General features: G+C 43.0%; 2 protein-coding genes across 5 annotated transcripts in view; both read right to left on the bottom strand.

Annotated features, from left to right (window-relative positions):
* Positions 1-3,169, bottom strand: part of ArgRS-m (arginyl-tRNA synthetase, mitochondrial) — a 33,059-nt gene extending 29,890 nt beyond the window's left edge. For all 3 annotated transcript variants that reach the window (XM_070539074.1, XM_070539075.1, XM_070539076.1), the window contains exons 1-8: positions 3,026-3,169; positions 2,878-2,975; positions 2,687-2,792; positions 2,154-2,222; positions 1,606-1,813; positions 908-984; positions 436-520; positions 308-381 (exon numbers count right to left, since the gene is read on the bottom strand). In XM_070539074.1, coding sequence (XP_070395175.1) covers positions 308-381; positions 436-520; positions 908-984; positions 1,606-1,813; positions 2,154-2,222; positions 2,687-2,792; positions 2,878-2,975; positions 3,026-3,061 — 753 coding nt within the window. In that variant the 5' untranslated portion in view covers positions 3,062-3,169. The remainder of the gene's footprint in view (positions 1-307; positions 382-435; positions 521-907; positions 985-1,605; positions 1,814-2,153; positions 2,223-2,686; positions 2,793-2,877; positions 2,976-3,025) is intronic.
* A 1,215-nt stretch (positions 3,170-4,384) lies between these two features.
* Positions 4,385-14,161, bottom strand: LOC139060151 (transmembrane protein 39A-B). 2 transcript variants are annotated; one of them, XM_070539062.1, is made up of 5 exons: positions 13,741-14,161; positions 12,527-12,955; positions 11,836-11,998; positions 9,164-9,399; positions 4,385-7,167 (listed from the first exon to the last, which is right to left on the bottom strand). In XM_070539062.1, the coding sequence occupies exons 1-5, from the start codon at positions 13,815-13,817 to the stop codon at positions 6,813-6,815; spliced, it is 1,260 nt and encodes a 419-aa protein (XP_070395163.1). In that variant the 5' UTR covers positions 13,818-14,161; the 3' UTR covers positions 4,385-6,812. The 2 variants fall into 2 exon arrangements, with proteins under 2 accessions (XP_070395163.1, XP_070395164.1); XM_070539063.1 differs by lacking the exon at positions 13,741-14,161 and adding an exon at positions 13,031-13,258.
* Positions 14,162-17,196: the final 3,035 nt, after the last annotated feature.

The following is a 17,196-nucleotide window of genomic DNA, read 5'->3' as shown; positions in this document are numbered from 1 at the left end:
GCTCTTCTCAGACTGAAATATTAAAAATGCAAAAGCATAACGGGAAATCAACCCATGCAAGAGGCCGCATTTCCACTAGAAAGCTTGCCTTCGTGCATAGCGTTCACAGCCAGCATTTCCCGGTAAATGTTACATAAGTTGCAGTTCCTGGGAAGCATGAAAAGCAGTCAGGGTTCTTTTAATGCTATCGCGTTCCACTCTTAAAGGCAAAGCTTAAGCGTCCTCCATGTTTTTCTTGGTTGTGTATGCAAGAAAGAATTACACTACTACAACAACTATAACAACAAGACAAAGAGGGTCTTCTTACCTTGTACTGCTGGCCATAGCCATCCAAGCTTAATTGCCGCCACTGTTGCCACTGGTCAAGTACCTCCTGCTGACCTGTCAGACAACCATCATGCAAAATCAGTGGGTCTTGCCTACTCACGCACTTACCAGCTTCAAGGTCAGCAAAATTCCGAAGAGCCTCAGCATGAAATGCAGGGTTCTTCCCGGCTTCTGCGTTGGCAGCCACATAGACCTGGTCAACAGCAAGTTCAGAAAGACTAATTTCCCCAGCAGAAATTGCAAACTAAATTTTGCGGTTGGACTCTTGGTGCAAATAATAAGCCTGTGCTCTGTACTTTACAATTCAACTTGTGCTAAACCAGTAATGCACATGGTATGAGCCACAATTGTTGTTTCAGGCTGTAAACATGAATCACTGAGGCAAACCTCTGCTGTGTTCATAACTAGTCTCAGCTGACAGAAGATTCCACTTTATCATCCTGGTAATTGAGTCTTTAAATTTACAACAGCAGGCAAGATTCCACGCTCTAATCCTGGCATTTCAGTTTTCAGATTTGCAGTTGTGGTATAATCAGATAAGTCCAAAACAAGAAAAAAGCTTTTTGAAGTGCTCACTTACTGAAAGGAGGTGTTTAAGGGGATCCTTAGTGAGCTCCTTGTTACTGCCATATTTGTTGAAACCAGCTATCAGAAGACCTGCAGCAGTGATAACAGGATGGAGCTAGGACACCTGCATCAGCAGCACTTATACAGATAAAGCAGTACTGCTATCTTGTATGCATTCGAAAAGCCAACGTTGGCATCAGCCTACAGTGGGCACCAACAGTAAGTGTATATAAAGACAGCATGCATACCTGCTTCTCACGGATTTTACAGCCTAACAGTGTCCCTGACCCAATGCCCACCAATTCTACATCCCTGTTTCTAAATTTTGTAATCTCACCACACTGCCATATCATTTTCCACCCAAGACTGCAGTTTCCTTTCTTTGGAACCTATTCTGACACTTTAAAAGACCACCCGTCCTCTGCTCTAGGCATTACAGGGCCTGCCCAACTTGCCTTTTACCTATTAATCTCAACTAGGATGTCACCCACCTACATTTCCTCTCTCATCCATACTTCTCTGTTCCTGTCTCATAATGTTACACCTATTGTTTTCCCATTTCATCACTTGTTGCACGATCCTTCAACTCCTCTCAAATTTCTTTGTTATTCACCAAGTTTCAGCCCCATAAGGTAGCACTGACAAAATACAATGATTGTGAAAGCGTCTTTTCAACGCTGCCTTATGCGCCATCAGTGGAACCGCACATACCGCACTGGGTGCCCCAATCTCCCAGGTAGTTGAGCCGAGTGACATGGTGCCCAGCAAAGCTCAGCAGGTTGCAAAGGCTGTGGCCCAGTACTGTGGAGCGCAGGTGGCCGACATGGAATGGCTTGGCCACATTGGGTGAGCTGAAGTCCACCACCAAGCGCTGTGAAGGCACAAGGCATGGTGCACAGCCGGCTGATCGTAGAGATTCCTGCATCAAAGCAACCTGTGTGTAGCTGGACAATGCACACCGGTGAGCTATTTGAACCATTCTTGGACATTAAAAAAGCGCGAACGGAGCTGACATGACAGCAAAGCAGACAGGAAATCCACTAACTCGCAGCTAGGTTTATTCAATGAGCATGGTAACTTTAGTTAGGTGTGATGTGCTGAAGCGTATGACCACCTAAAGAATGTAGACCTTTCAGTGCCACGTCACTTATTTAATAAGACGTTAAATATCAGTGCCTTTAAAGCTGACAAACACACATGCCCACAAACATAAAAGCAGTTGAGAACTCTCAGCAATATGTCGGTTAGCACTGACTCACCTGGAGAAATTTGGCGCGGTCAATGGGCACGGCCAGCTCACCTGCCTCGAGCACCATCGCCTGCGACAGCTGCCAAATAGGCCCACATATGTGTCACGCGATGACATCTTTTAAGCCGAGATAGCCACAAGCTGCTTTATCTCATGTTTTAAATCTAAAGGGAAGTGTTAGTTTGATCATTTTGTTTATATTCCAGCTAAGTGACAGTAAGTGGAGAACGATACATTCAACGATACATACACCACAGTTGTTTCCAAGTCTTGTAATTTCGAACATTCACTCATGAGTATGCCTCATCTCGATCCCAAAGTAAGATTGTGTCACAGTCATTACATTAACTATAGCTGCAAAGTAGACCAAATTTTCACTCGAAAAGTATGTTGAGTCAGTTCAGAAAGATTAGATTCCTTTCTTTTTAAAACCCTTCCGCCTCCACCAGCTTTTTTATATGCAGTAGGAGTGCACTCGTGCAAACTCGTGCACAGTGCGTGTGGTTACATAAGGTAAAGAGTCGACCGCAAGCATACACTCACCACATTTTCCAAATCTGTTTTAAGTGGTCCTCTAAACTCATCGGAACCGATGCCAAGCGCCCCACCAAGCTCCGATTCAGAGACGACCAGGAACGGCACGCTGCAGCTTGTGATCAAACAGAATGTGCATTTCAGAAAAAAAGCAATAAAGAAACGTAATTACATCCTAGCATTCTTTGTTTAGAACCTACCTTTTGTCTAGTTTCAACTTTACGAGAGGAAGGAAACGATGGGCGGAGAATTCGGCAGCATCGCGACACCGCGCCAGACGAGTTGCCGACTGGCACATCTGCAAGATTACGTTAGTTGACGTCCTTGGAACAATCGCGCCATAAATACCTGTTCAGCAATCTTTCGCCGAAGGGCCGATACCATGTCCGCAGCTGAGCGAAAGACGGGCGATCAAAACAAGTTTCGCTTGTTTACATCGCGAGCTCGCCAAAAAGCACATGGCCTGATGACAATGCCGATGCGGTCTAGTTTCGAGAAACCCACAGAGTTTCTCGAAACTCTATGACAAAACCGGACCATATTTTATATCTACAAGCAGCTTTGTGGTGAGCCAAAGCGCTATCTGTCAAGGGCAAAAAGAGAACAGTTCTAAACAAAACCGCGACTACCACGCCCAAAGCAACTCCGATTCGTAGCTTAGCCTCAGAGATTGTTAATGCGCCATTGGAATTCTCAGATGCCATACCAACCATGAACCTCCTGTGCAGAGTAGCGGGCTAGCGCGTGAACTAAGGCCGACATCTGCCTTCATTCAAATAAATTATCTCTCTCTCTCTCTTGTAGTATCGCCGTCATAGTTTCACGTGGCTTCATTGGCCGCCGCGTTCTCATTCTCATTCGAGCAATTTCTTTCCTCTCTGAACCACTCTCAGATCTACAGTGATCAGCATAATAATTGCATATGTTGACCCAAGAGTATGCCACGGCTGTAGAAAGCATTACATAGCAGCAAACATTGTTGAGTATTTGCATGCTAACCTGCAGCTTTAAGATGTACTGAAGCCAGGATAGAAGTGAGGCGTGCAGACAGGACACAAGAGTAGAGAAGTAGACAACACAAACGCCCACTTCTCTACTCTTGTGTCCTGTCTGCACGCCTCACTTCTATTTTGCATAATGAATCCTTACCAACTAGCTCAGCTTTCTGTCGTTTTAAGCCAGGACTTTACCATGTGCACTCGTGAAATTACATTTAAATCTAAGCTCAAACAAGTTGACTGAATAATAGCGCTCATTATACGTACAATGCCAAAGTGTTGTGCACATCCTCTAAGAGCAAAATACCTCTAAGAATGCTACGTTTAGAGGTATTGCATATATATTCAACATAAAATATACGCCGACTCAACTGGTGGTCTGTAAAGTTGCACTTCCAAGAAAAAAAATGCAGATATAATGCATCAAGTTAAACCACATTTGGCTTAAGCTAAACCAAGCTTGATACAAAGATGACACAGGGAAATAATTATTCCACAAACATTTTATTGCAGTGTTCAACAGCTGCAGTAATAAATACATCACCTTCAATAAACACACAACCATCATCATATTGACTAAGGGATGGGACATCAGACTGACATCATGCTTGTGCTCACCAAACCATCTTACTTAATGGGTGTCATGGGTTTGGTCATAAGGCGACAAGTGCAAAATGTTTCGAGGAAGAAAGACCACGCAAGCACAGCATTCTCAGCAGTAATTTTTTAATGCAACATCGTATATGGCCATCAGTATCTCAATATTACATTTCTGAATGTGCGACATAGCAGAAACCATCCAGTCAGTGCCCAACAAATGGAATGAAATCAGTGTTGTATGTTTGAGCACCTTTAATCATGTGAGAGGAAACTATAACCAGTACCCTAATACCTTGGTGATGACATGTTCAAGCAGCACATAACAGTAATTGAACCATACTGCCACACACCACGGTATTCATGCACAAATTAGTACAAATGAGAAATTCCAGTGCATCTATCTGTGAATGCTCAAAACCGCACAACTCTGCAGAAGTGTGAGGCTATGCTCGTAACTTTTATTGCCACTAGTGTTTTTATTCCAACAATTTCAAAAAATTTTATACACAGTTGCTTTGCTTTTGCCCAAATTTAGCAACACAATTGCATCTTTTGGTTTGAAACATTTGATAAAATAGTTAGCATCACTGTCTACCAGGCTTGCCCAGACACTTATTTGTAGATGAGCACTGAACCAGTGTGCGTCTCTGTAAGCAGCCTGCTCCTCCAATGAAAAGATTTGGAAACATGTTGTCTCTTCACCTTGCATAGATGAACTAGGCAAGTAAAGACAATGAGTGTTTTACAGAACAATGTGGATAACAAATGCAATCTTGCTACAAAATTTGAGCAAAAACAAGTGAAAACTGCAATACCTTCTTTTAAAGATAAAATAAAATTGCAGGTCACTGTACAAGCTAACTGTATACACTATGTAGTATACCCGCTTTCATGTTGTTGATTGTTTTTAATCTCACGGACCCTGAAAAGCTGTGAATAGGCAATTACAAAATAATCTTTTAGAAGATTATTATTTTTTTTTTCAATTTCAATGAATTTTGGGATCACTCTGGACTTGAAATTTCATTTGAGGTGGAACAAATGTTTCATGATTTGTAGGTGACCTTAAAGCCATAATGTACTTTGTACACTGCTGCCTTTCATGGTAATCCACTCTTTAATCTAAGTAATGAATGCGACAGGTTCTTCTTCATAAAAAATGCACATTTTGTCATTAAAGATGTCATTAATAATAAAATTTTATTGCCAACCTTGAACTAAGAATGCCCAGCAAGTGTACAAAGTCAACAAAGGCGTCTGGAAATGGTCGTCCCCATCTTCACTAATGGAAAATGCAATGAACGCAAGTCCTAAAAATGATTTGACCTCAAGAAGAAAACAACATCAACAACAAAGATATGATGGGAATGAGCAATGAACAAAATCACAAAATGAACAATGAACAAATGAATGAGCAACATCCAACGAAATTGCCCAAACTGTGTTTTCTTTCACATTGAAATTCCATGCACCTTTATCATTGACAGTGACTGCATACGATTTATTATGTTTACGATGCAATGGGACATACTACATCTTGAGAGTCCGTACCACATATTCACTGAGGCAGTGGCAATACTGTCCAATGTCTGTCCTATTTTTCCCTAAAGTCCTGTTCTGAATAAGTGTGATTCTTTGGACAAGTTGGAGCAATAACTTGTCACTTCAGCTTGACTTAATGTGTATCATCAGTGTCCATTGAAATGAGATTTGAACTTAAGAGAAACCTTGCATAGAGCATCATTTGCCATGTTGGACATATAGCAAGTTTTAAGCTGGTTCTAGGCTCCATACCTAATTGAGCAAACCTTAACAAATGCACATGAAAATAAACTTGAGCCTGAATTCACAAATCATTTCAATCGTAAGACCTGTTTTTCGTTCAGTTCTGTTCTTTATCATTATGGAGTCCCTGTTCCCATGAAGCGCTCTATTTAATGAAGTGCTACATGAATACAAGCTTTGGTTTCTGCAATTTTTGGCCCTGCACAATAGCTTGAGATCTTGAAAAGCTTAGAGCAGTGTACTTCTGCTAAACACAGCCTCATGTTACATATACATGTGTCTTAGCATTTGCTGCAACCTGAGCCAGGATGGCCATACTTATCAACTCCATTAGGAACACTAAGCAGGAGACACAAGGTACAAGCTAGCATCGAATACAATGTGCAGCATATCCAACTGTTAAAACTCAATTAAATCTTCTAGGGCCTCGTTGGATGCATTTGGTAGGATTAGTCATTTGTAGCTTGTGTCTTCTGCTTTACACGGCTCATTGCTGCTCATAGCTTTGTTGGTAAGCATTTCTTGCTCGTCTTCAACTTGAATAAGTATCTTCAACCTTCACGTGGACGAGAGCCTACAGTAAGAGTGCACAGTGCACTATTACTGTGGGCTCTCGTCTACAGCGAACGCATGCAGCACTCACTTGCTGCATGCATTCATCATTCTGAGAGATTGTAGGCCAACCAAGTAATGCAAGACAAGCTTGGTCCAACAGAAACAGAACTAGGAACCACCCTAACTAAGGGACAAACTCAGGAAGCAAGCCGCTCGTGCAGCAGGCGCTCTGCATGATAGACTTTGTCAAGGACTAGATATTGACGCGCTAGTTTGAAGAGGGTCAGGGCATTGAGCAACACGAGTAGACTGGCTGTAAGCAGCCGATGCCACTCTGACGAACTGGCCAGGAGGTAAAGCAGGAAGAGCAGCTGAGCTGCCTGCAGTGCGAGCGCTCCCCCAACCACCACAGCGGGGCTGCGGAACAGACCATAGAAACGGCCATGCCATGGGTGGCCCGGCTCTGCAGCGTTGCTGACACCTTCCGCACGAAAGAACTCCCGGCTGTGCTTCACCAGGTTATTCTGGGGCCACAGCACTGTGTCGGACCACCTGCGACACAAGATCAACAGTTGCTAGTTGAATGAGGGATCGATTCATTTATTTGACAGAGTTTAACCTAAAGCAGCACAGTGGCTATGATGGATGCTGCAGTGGAGAGCTACAGAATAGTCTTGACCATCTCAGCTAAGGTGCATTCAACATTCAATACCCAAGTGTCTTTGCATTACACCCACATCAGAATACAGCTGCTGCAGCTTGTAGTTGAACCCATGACCTAGGGCTCAGTATCAGAACGTCAGAGCCACTGAGTCGCTGCAGCAAGATCAGCACTTGCTCAGGCATAAAAAAGAAAGCATAGCATTCCGTAGCATATTAAGCTGGAACAGTTGGCTGGCATTCATTTTAACAATGTAAAGGGAATGTAGGGGAACTGGCTTTAATACTGACCATCAACACGCAATTTTCTTTTTTTCCCCTTTGTTTATTATTATTATTTTTTTTATTGAGAAGAAGCTTCTCTTAGGCAAGATATACAACAACCGTCACCACCACGACATGCCAAATCGTGGGGAGGTCGACAAAAAAGGCACTGCTTTGAAACATCGTCATGAGGAAAATCAAGGCAATGCAAATATTAAAATATACAAATAAATCAACATCACCACTTGCATGCCTGCCACCTCCTTTAGCTTTAGTGATTACAGGGAAGTATTATGGCGTTCTTTTCACAGACAAATAAAGACATAGAAAACAAATCTGTGCACATGTCATTGCTTAAAGTGATGCCCCCTAAATTCCCTCTGATTATGCACAATCTAGCGCTAACAAACCTTCCCAATCATGTGCAACTGTGTGGGAACAAAAGGTGCATTGCTCCTGTATGCTATAGTTAGGGTTCAGAATTTTTCATCTTTAATTCCTTTTCAATCAACATGCCATTTTCAATAACTGCACTTTTCAAATAAAAAACTACTGCTTACTTTTGTTTGGGCCATTTTTTCATTCACTAGTAAGCAATTGTGAGCAATTCCCACAAATTTTTCAATTAAGGCAATCTGCTACTGCTCTTATTTGCATTCATTACTAATGTAAAAATATTGTGCTGGCAAGTGATGCAGAAGTAGCAGAGTAGAGACCAGTTTCGTTCAAAAGGCTGCCTGCCTGTCCATTACACTTGTTGCTTTCTTTTGCTCTTCCTGTAAGAGTAGAAATTGCTGCTTGGTGAATTTCTTTAAACATTAGTGCCTCTGGCAGAAGCAAAACAGAGAAAGCTCATCACTGATGAGGCAGAAATGCCAAAAGCTGTCAGAGAACAATACCACCACAGCAATGCTAAATGGCTTCTTAAGATAAGCCACAGCAAAGAGTCAGACCGCATGAATTTGAGCTACCACCAATGCAAAACCTTGGGAGTGGTGATGGGCAGAGCACGGTAGGCATTTCTCCACGTGGATGTGGTGCACAGCGTTGAATGCAGTGCAGATGAAAAGACAGGAGGGATGCGAGGGCATGGAAGTAGCAGCATATGGTTATCGATGACCTCTTTTGAAACAAGGTGTATGCAAATACAAATGTAGTGTAGAAAATAATCCACAGAAACAACAGAGTGTTGGAAACTAAATGATGCAAAGCTTGTTAGAGTTAGAAAAGTAGCAATGGTAGTGAATGACATGAAGATGAAGGCCATGTATGGTGCTTGTCGGGGGACGCATGTTAGTGAGAGGCATGGGACACCTACCTACTTAACCATGCTTAAGGCTTCCACCCCCTTTGCATCACAGTGGCAGATCCCCATTCTCGGGATAGGCCAAGAATAGGCACATACGTCTAGTCAGCAAGAAAGCAACCCTCAGGGAAAAGTTGCAAAGAAAGCCTGCCTGCAAAATTTGTAAGCATGTACGCTTTAATACAAGGCATGGTCTACACCTTTCGTAAGAGGCAGTGCCAGGGGCCCTTTAGCACCAATTCAGACTGACAGAAATAATTTCTAGTTTTCTGAAATTCAAGGTAAACATGTGGCACAGGCAATCACGTGTGCACTCACAGATGATGTGGGGCATGGACATGACGGGCCTCAAGACGGCGCCAGCGTCCCAGGTGCAGTGCGGCCCTGTGCAGTGAGTCCAGGTAACGTGGTGGGAACAGGCGTGAAGCATGCAGCGTCAAAGCAGCCAGCCAAGCCAGCAAGCCGTGCTGGGCAAGGGCCCAGGGCTCCAAATGCAGAGATGGTGGCACAAAGCAGCATGGCTGCAGGGCCGCATAGTATGTCACTAGCAGTGCCTGCAATTGCCGATAAAATTATTCTACACTGGCAATGTACAAGTAGAAACAATATATAAACACTTTTGGAAGAATAACATTCCTGGGTTTAATGTCTTGAAACTGCGCAGTGGATTATGAGGGAAACTGCAGTAGACGGACAATACGGATTAATTCTGATCATTTGGGTTTCTTGTGCACCCAAAGCATGGTACACGAGCGTTTTTGTATTCTACACCCATTGAAATGTGGCCATCGCAACAGGGAATCGAACCCACAGCTTCACATTCAGCAGCAGAATATAACATCTACTGATCTATGGAGTTGGGGTTTTTGAAGGAATAAACCAGTCTGCACTTTATGGCATCCCAGCACATGAAACTGGTTCCACCACAGTGAAGCCATTGAATTTTGGTTGTATTAAGATACCTCAGAGCCAAGAACTAATGCCATAACCTTTATACTCTTCATGATGATAGTTCCTTTACTTCATCTCACAAGTTGTTTGAAGCACTGCCGAAAGTGTGAGGCATGTACAGGCGTCAGTGGAATACAGTTCCAGGCGTCACTGTACGGTTAATGGTGGAACTGGGTGGTTTTGTTTTTACTTGGTGCATGACCTGTTACAGTGATGTGTGCCATGTTAGGACCTTTGCATATGCATGCTGTATACTGCCAATTCAGCAGCAACTGAGCATACGATGCTGAGCAGACGACATGGCATGGATGAACACATCTCGAGGGGCCTTTGGCCTTCCGACTGGCTAAGCGGTCTCCCAGCTAATACAGTACTGCAAACAACCTGTGGAATGTAGTACAGTGTCAAGGATAAAGCAGCTGATCAGAAAACAAGCAAGAAAAATAAATAAGAATGTATAATTTTGCATGCACACTTGAGCACGAACCTGTCAGCATTCATTAAGTAACACCTTACAATGAGAAATCCAAAATCAAGAATGGGGCAGACCGATGAACTAGCGTACTGTGGTATAAAAGTTACACAAAAAGGGATAAAGTGCCTCAGAAAAACTGGTCTAGGTTTCGATAGGTGGACCTATCTTTGCCAAAGGCTTATGGAAAAGATAGGTCCACCTATCAAAATCTAGGCCAGCCTTTCTGAGGTAGTTTATCCCTATTTATGTAACTTTTGTGCCATACCTTATAATGAGAGTGAGTTACAAAACAAAGGTTTTTCAAAGAGACCTGGTACAACAGGAATAACACTTTGTTGTGCAGCAATAAATGCCATGTATAAACAAGCAATGTGTTTATAACAAGGTAGCAGCAGGGTCTGGGGAACCTCATACAAAAGGGTACAGCTTGACATGTGCCCAGGAGTGGCCACATGGCATATGTGGGTCTAGCATATTAGACGAAATTATTTTAGTGGCAACAGAAACAACAATTTTAAACAATACTGTAACCAACATCTCTGGCTGGAAAATTCAACATTGAAAAGGCCATTTCATGTTTAGTACAACCTCGCTGAAACGTTCCACAATATTATAACAACATAAACGTAAACACAATACATTTCCTGGTCTACGGCATCCTACTACTGCAGTCCCATGAAAAACGTACTAGAGTGGTGTTGTGGTACACATGAAACTTTTTTGTATTTATTTGTTAATACTAGAGGCGGGTGAATATATGTTTCTTCAAATACGAATTGAATACAAATAGCAAGTATTGAATATAGAATCGAGCAGTCAAACGCAAACATTTATTTAGAGCAGGAATATTTATTTCGGCATAATTAGGTACCCGCCTAACTGGCTAGTGCACAATTAAAAGTCAGCTAACTATAAGGGACAAAAAGTCAGTTTTAAATACAAGGTAACTAAATGCTATTAAAAAGAACTGCACAAATAGCCTCTCACCAGCAACCAAGCTTTCCAAGAAAGAATGACAGCTGTATGACTAGCTTTTCAATGCATTAAATAAATGGTTACCAGAAAATGATCAGAAGTTGTGGAAGAAAAGAAATAAAAAAACTGCTGGAAGTCTTGCGTGCCATAGACACACGTAAAACGGCCCATAGCAAGAAAAAATCCCAGATGTAGATAAAACTGCTACATAACTAGACTATCTGAAACACTAAATGACAGACTATAAGAAAATATCACAGGTTTTAATGTAGGGTTCCGCTACATAGCAGAAAATAAAGCTTGCAATCCCCATTGTGCTTCTGCATAGCTTTTAAAACTTTTGTCGTTAACTTGCTTCTGATTTTGGATACTTCGTATAGCAGATTGAGAGCAGTGACCAGCCTTTAACATTTGGTTCTTGTGAAATATTTGGCCAGTTTTGAATTTTCAAAAATACCGAATAGTTCCTTTTTGAATATGAATATTTTGTGTGTCCTAATCGATTCAAAACTTGAATATTCACCTACCCCTAGTTATTGTCAATCTCATCGGAGACCGTAATAAGAAATCATGATCTGCTACAATATACCTGGAAGAGGCAGCGCTTGAGTCGCTCATTGAAGTCATGCTTGTGGCGCTCCACCTCGGCCCTCACTTCAGCTGGCACTGAAGAACATATGTGTGCCACAGGCATAGGCCACTCGCGTATCAGTCCTGGCCGGGGCCCGAACAGCACTACGTGAATAACCCCCCTGCACCATGTTAACACAAAAGCAGAGAGAGACAAACAGTAAGGCACAGGTTTCTCGATTTTATCAACAGCTCAGTGGCTGAAGGCATAGCTTGTAACGAGTGGCCACAGAGTAAAGTGAAAAAAAAAGAAGGAAAAAAAAAGAATGGCAGAAGGCAATGTAAGAACAGAAGCCATTCAGTGAGTTCATTATGTAGGTGCAATATGACTTCAGTAAAATGACATTCTCATGGATGCAAAGTGTTGTTAGCAATCTTTGCTGTAGAGCAAAATTTGTTTTCATGTCAAGTGACTAAAGTTATTCAGTTAGGCATCAAAATGATTCAATGGCTATAGAAAGCAAACTGTACACTCATCACACTTAGCCATGTCTTTGCATAACAAAACAGCATCAACAATAGCAGAGCTTAAGTTTATCTGGTTAGGTGAATTTGAAGATCATGGCGTGCCACTCATTTCATTTACACTCCATATAGCTGTTCGAAAAATCCCGCTCGCAAAAGGCACCAGGAGACAAGGTACTACTAACGGGTAGGCGAGGCACAGGACGCTGAAAATGCCATGCTTGCAACACACGTGAAAGGCGGCCCAAGCCACGAGCCCTGCAGTGGCCATCAACGTGGCCCCTCGGCACACAGCTGTGGCACGGGGCTGCCAGCTGGTGGGCAGCAGGGCAGCCAGCACTCGCTGGGCAAAGGCCGCCGGCAGCGGGTGGCACATGATCGCTAGGCTCAGGGCAGCCGCGTGCGGCTCCACCAGTTCGTAGTGCAGTGCCTGGTCTTGGTGTGCATGCGGCAGCCACCAGGCAGCTCGGTGCAGCTGCAGTTGCTGGCACACCAGCAACACCACAGCAAAGAGCGCTGCTTGTGCCTCGAACGCAAGATCACCATCTACGGGCAGCTCGGGCAGCTGGATGTGCCGTGCTAGGCTTGAGGGCCCCTCCTGGTTCAGTCCTGCCCTGCGTGTCACAAATGGCAGCACCTCAGTAAATGGAATTAAGATGAACGAGACTGCTGTCAGTACGGCTGCTTACACTATAGCCATTGCTTGGTTTCATATTTGTACCAAGCAAGGAAGCAAAAATCAGGACGTAATTTTCACATTACAAGGAACATGGAGATCGAAGAACGCCCGGAATGCCCCGAGTCAGATACTATACACAAGTCGAAAAGTAAATTGTGTGAACGATGGCAAATGTGCACTTTTTCCTCTGCTTGTGACAACTCAAGTGAGAGAGGCATTGCATCTTTTCAGTCTAAGTAATGACGCCTTCCGTCGAGTAGATAGCGACGCCTTGAGATGCTTGAAAAGCACTCACGCAAGCTAAGTGCCGCTCCGGCCTGCGCGTGCAGCTTACCACGCCTACGCGGCCGCGCATGAGCACATGTATACAAAAGACGCCCGAGGAAAAGTTCACCGTTACAATAACACACACACACGCACACACACACGCGTTGCATCGCCGCGTTCGTTTCTATTTTGCATACTTCGCTAATTTCCGAAACCTTTGTCTCTTGCGTACTTAAATTATGTACTGACGTCTAAACAAGGAATTTTATCGCCTCTAATCGTAAATATGGTTTCTCTTTCATATGAGCGCCGTGTACATTCGAATTTCTCACAGCCGATTTTTTCAAATAAAATGCACTTGCACCAATTTACCGGCACAAAATACGCACGTGCCATCGTATGACTCCACACATGAAAATAAGTGATGCATGAATGAAACGGGAATTCAGCTACCTGTCATCTGTCGGTATCACAGCTTTACTTGCACCCGACTTAGCGAAGTTTCGACGGGAATTTGTAACTCGGGTCATTTTCTATCCACGATTGTAGAGAACATGCAATAGCGACCAACAGCTGGCCGTCATAACAGTTCTTCACTCCCAGCTTTCGGTAACCATCGTTGACACTGCGGGCGTCTCACTAAACCAAGCAAGTCCATTAAAAGTTTCATCTGCTGAAACAGCTGCCACGGGCACATGCTCCATCGAGTGCACCGCAGAAATCCAGCCTATCCGGCGACAACACACTGATCACGTTGCGCACACTAAACACCCCGAAATACAACACAACACACGCCACAAGTTTCGCCGATTTGTCAGTTTTGTCACGTTTTGTCCTTTTGCGGCTTTCGTGACACCACGAAAAAGATTCCGAGGAATGGCGCTAGGGTCAATTTCTGGTAGTTTTAGTTTCTGTGCTGGTGAAAGCGGTGGCAGCAAATGAGCATTGACATTACATTCTTTTCTTTCTTTTCATCAAATTAACATTTCAACGATACAAAAATACAAGTAAGGGTCAGAGCACCGTAAACAAATTATTGTTTTACGAATAGGTTTCGGTTTCGGTACTGAGGAAGTAGGTGCGTCACGAATGCGCCCCGTCCTGCGATCAGTGGTGCGGCTGCCGGTCACAAAGTCAGCAAGTTTTGTTATAAATGTCATGACATTCCGATAATGTCGATGATGCCAGGTCTGGCATTTCGGGACCAACATTTTACTAAATTAAAATATCTTGTAACTGTTCTTGAACCTCAAGACTTGCTAAGTGCCGTGCTTTTACGAGTGAGAAATGCGCGGTATAGTTTTTAAAACACTTAAAAATATGCGTCAATACTCCTATAAAGTCATTGGTGCACGTACCACGATTTACAGCGGCGTAAGTTTTCGAGAAGCAAAAATATTGTTCCACAACAAGCATTAGGTATATTTTATTTAGGTGAAAGATACCACTGACATCGGCGTGTGGCAGCTGCGTTAACATATAGTGCTACATGTTTACCTTTCTGTTAGAAATTTCGCTCATCTTGTGCGAGAGCTTGACTATGTGTGACAACTAAATATATTATAGCGGCACATATAGTATATATACACTACGTTAACCATATACTACTACTTTAAACTACATTCTATTCTATGCTACTACACACGCAGCCATGGTGCTTTACCATGACAAAATTATACTGCTACCAACACACGTTACATCAACGATGCTATGTTGCTACTACTACTATTAACATTAACACTACAAAGTAAATCCCTGTCCTGACTCATGCATTAAGCCAACCTGGGCCACACAACCGCACTTGTGTTGGATGGGTGCCAAACATGCACATCCCATATTGCCCCGCCAACTTCATGCATTGATTCGTCGGTCGATCATGGCTATGGTGAATACGTTTACCATTATATCCTCCCAACTTTTATCAAACCAACGAGCTTTGGGAGAGAGCCTTAGCCAGCTTCGACATCGAGAATCAGCAACGGCTGATTGCGAGAGCCCAGGACGCGGACCTAGCTCAAAACATTCTGGAATGATCGAGGACGCCTCTCCAAAGCATCATTTATGATAAACATCTTTACTCCCCCCCTATCTCTCTCTCTCTCTCTCTCTCTCTCTCTCTCTCTCTCTCTGGTTCAAGCAGTTCTAATATATACCGCGCGGACATCTCCGCGAAGGCTGACGAAATTTTATAATGACGTTTAGGTAACCTAAAATTAAACGCTGTCGATCATTTAGAATACTACATTGCAAACAAGCAAATGCGCAGGTGCGATGCAATAACACACTAGTATATTTAAAGAATGTGTCCTTAAATAGTCAGCTGGCATTAGCGCTATTGAATTGCAAGTCCTCCACCTCCCCCCTTCTTTTTTTAAGTATTCCTATAACGTCCAAACACAGTTCCACATCAAGACAACTTGCTAATCTTTATTTATGGCCATGGATAGCACAATTGTAAAAATATTAAACATTATTTGAGTTAAAACTTAAATAGTATAGCAATTATTTATTAGTTATTGAGTAATTGCTCAACTATCCGGAAGTGAAAACTCACTCCAGTGTTTGAAAAAAAGTAAGAAAGAAAAAAAAACCCTAATATAGGCTATGCGTTAAGTTTTCCTAGCTTAGATAAGAATTCTCAGGTATCAAAACGGTGCAGCATACATATATGAGCATTACAGAGTTAAAATAGTGCATTACGATCTCCAGGGGTTCTCTCAAGTAACGTAGCTAAACTCAGCTGCAAAAAAGTTGTAACTTTTTTTAAAATCAAACTGTCGTAAACATTGCACTCAATTTTCAAAAGCCTACAAATATTACTGCACAATGCTCCAGGAAGCATCTTCAAAGATCAGGTACAACGAGCACGACGAAAACGATCGCAGAAGTGGGCTTCTCCGCAAAATTACCAGTTCTTGTGGGGAAACCTGCTCTAAAGGCGTCAGCTATACACAAGCGCAGATGCGTTCAACTGCAAACCGCGTTGAGCTTCTCCTCGTGTACAATCCATCGCGTGCCGAATGACCGTCTGTTGTGCTAGGTGCAGCAGCTTTACCCGAATAGCAACACGTTTTTCCCGAGGTTGCATCCAATTTACGATATCCCCTTTCTCACATCTGCTGCATAAATAAATATGAAGTAGATGTCAGTTCACACAACACAGCTAAAGAAGCGAATGTTTTGAAATGTATTTGTAATTGCGAAACTACAAGAAAGCGCAGATAAGTGCGCCTTATCCTGCGAGAAAAAAAAAGAAGTACGTACGCGCAGCAGATATACGGGACAATCGAGGTTGTCTGCTCTGTTCTGGTGTGCGCGATTCCGTGGGTTTCTTGCACTGCTCAGCCTCTTTGGAAACCGACTTAATCGTTTCCCGGTCCGAGTGTGAGATGGCATACACGCTCAAAATGTTACGACAACGCTATGCGTTAAGACAACGCTATACATGATGTCACGCAGCGAGAGTGCGGCAGCCAGCTATATATGGTCTCGACTTTGACTAGATGTCTATTTTCTGGAAGAGTATAGGGTAGCGAAATTTGAGCCAATTGGTTACACATCGTTTCCGATTGCGCGATGTTACGCGAAAGGACAACTTTCGAAACTCGACGGAAACACACGAACTAGCAACTGTTTATGAACTACAGCAACTATCATATACAGTTGCTAGTTAGCGCTCTGCGTGCTGTGTGGTTTCGTTCAGTTTATAAAGTCGTCCGCAAAGAGCGCGTAATCTAGAAAAATAAAATTGTTCACATTTTTTTTTTGGGGGGGGGGGATTATTTCTATGGCGCTCTGCATATACTTGCACGAACGAAATGCGTTGGCAGCCTTCCCAGGTGAAAATTTCCAACTGGGAATGCAACTGGTTCCAGTTCAACTGGTTTATGGAACAATTCCCAGTTGGTC

Source organism: Dermacentor albipictus, chromosome 5 (assembly GCF_038994185.2).
Source record: "Dermacentor albipictus isolate Rhodes 1998 colony chromosome 5, USDA_Dalb.pri_finalv2, whole genome shotgun sequence".
Lineage (NCBI taxonomy): Eukaryota > Metazoa > Arthropoda > Arachnida > Ixodida > Ixodidae > Dermacentor > Dermacentor albipictus.
The sequence above is the reverse complement of the archived record's forward strand: the minus strand, read 5'-3'. Positions and strand labels throughout refer to the sequence as shown.